Raw genomic sequence first — 2,060 nt, forward strand, 5'->3', positions numbered from 1 at the left:
GCCTCGAAAAAAAACGGCGGAAGCAAAGTTGTATAATTATATATATCAAACAATTTTTTCCGGGATATTTTAGCAAAATTATTTTTTTCGTGCAGAAATAATTATTGAAAATAACAGGCCCACAAAAAAAAGTATTCTGGGATGGAGACCCAGCTATTCTTATGTATTTTGAGACACTGAATACGAATCTGATAAAAATCTCATAAAAAATAGGGACAAAATTTCATCCAGGACAAATTTTCAATCTAGAGTAAAAAAAATGATTTTTTTCTATTTTTGATCCACTTTTTCGCTCTCTGCGTAGGCACTCTAAAAAAAAGTATCCTGTGCTAGAGACTCAGCTATTCCTACGTATTTTGAATTGTTGAATACGAATTTAACATAAAAATAAGCCATCCAGAGTAAATTTTCAATATAGAAAAAATGATTCATTTTTTTCTCATTTTTGACCCATTTTTTCACTTTAGATTAAAATTTTGCTCTGGATGGTTCTATTCTTATGTCAGATTTGTATCAGCGATTCAAAATAAATAAGAATATCTAGATCTTCACTCCAGCACAGGGTACTTTTTTTGGAGGGATCTATGTAATTATTATATATAGCAGCTAGGAAAAGATATTATTTTTAATTAAATTAATTACTTGCAATATATATATATATATATATATATATATATATATATAATTATATATATATAATGTCTTATAAATATCTTCCTATTGAAATATTATGAAATATAAGTGTATAAAATAAAAGTTTATACTACAACAAATGTTAGCAGTAAAATCAAGTAAAAATAAAATGTGTTAAAATATAGTAATAACAGAATTAAATACAATGTTCTTATCTTTATTTCTCCGTAGACGATATCACCTCAAATTTAATATTATGTTTTATCAATTTCTCGATCAGAGATGTTTTACCAAACGCAGCACCGGGAGTAAGTACTCCTCCGCTGTAAAAATATTAATACATAAAAATAAAAAATCAATATTCAACATATAATTAATTGTCTTTTAATTGTCATTAATTATCTCAAGCTATAAGTGAATAATTTTTAAATTTTCCAAAAATGGACAGTGTTACATTGATAAGTAATTAATTATTTACTAACTTGTCAGGCATTTTATCAGTTTCGTTAAGAATTGTTATTGCCGATAAGATCACTGCGATGCTAGTTAATTCATATCCGGGAGAATCACTAGACATTTTAGTGATTACTTTTTTATTAGGTGGATCTGTGTGTTTATCGGTAGGTTCAGCCAATTTTTCAGTCCATCCACTAGCATTGAACGTAACAGAAAAATATGTCGGTTTCAGCATTTCCAGATTTGAGCTTATGATACCGAGTGAAAACAGAGTCGGATACTGCAAATATCGTATGTTATTATTTTGTATTATTTAAATGATATTTTGACAATCGCGCAAGTACTTGCACACATACTCTTAGAAGTAAATTCCGACCGCTTGCTGTGCGAGACAGAACTAATATAAACATACCGATAGTAGCCATCATCAGGAATTCGAAGAAATATCTATTAATAAATACAGAATTTAAGAAAGATCTAATAAAGTAAATACAGAATTTAACAAAAATTATTTGTCAATATTCATTCCTATACTAACTTCAATGTAACATAAAATTGAACTTGTGCAGGTCTCTCTTTATACTTCTCATATAAGAATCGCTGTGTACGAAGAGCTACTGAACGATCGATACTCGGAAATGGTGAGGACCATCCTTCAGAAACATCACTTCGGTGCAGTACACTTCTGCAAAATAAATGGAATTATTAACGCTGCTTATCGTTATTATAATAATTATTTTTTTTATCAATATTGCACTAACTTGCATATTGTCTAAACATTTAATACGCATACAGAAAATTTATTTATATTGGGTATGGGAAAAAGTTCGTGGCGATTTTTTAGTAAAATTAAAGTGTTTTTCTTAGAGTATTGAAATCAATTTATTTAAACCAAATATGTTCCATTATTTCTATAATATTTGCCATTTTTGGGGCAGAGCCATATCCATTGCGATAGAACTTCTGTAGTT

General features: G+C 28.5%; 1 protein-coding gene across 1 annotated transcript in view; it reads right to left on the bottom strand.

The window, feature by feature from the left end:
- Nucleotides 1-813: 813 nt before the first annotated feature.
- Nucleotides 814-2,060, bottom strand: part of LOC105624432 (saccharopine dehydrogenase-like oxidoreductase) — a 3,682-nt gene continuing 2,435 nt past the window's right edge. The window contains exons 4-7 of the mRNA XM_012205798.1: nucleotides 1,628-1,774; nucleotides 1,446-1,536; nucleotides 1,116-1,369; nucleotides 814-956 (exon numbers count right to left, since the gene is read on the bottom strand). Coding sequence (XP_012061188.1) covers nucleotides 851-956; nucleotides 1,116-1,369; nucleotides 1,446-1,536; nucleotides 1,628-1,774 — 598 coding nt within the window. The 3' untranslated portion in view covers nucleotides 814-850. The remainder of the gene's footprint in view (nucleotides 957-1,115; nucleotides 1,370-1,445; nucleotides 1,537-1,627; nucleotides 1,775-2,060) is intronic.

This window comes from Atta cephalotes (assembly GCF_000143395.1).
Source record: "Atta cephalotes unplaced genomic scaffold scaffold00078, whole genome shotgun sequence".
Classification (NCBI taxonomy): Eukaryota; Metazoa; Arthropoda; class Insecta; order Hymenoptera; family Formicidae; genus Atta; species Atta cephalotes.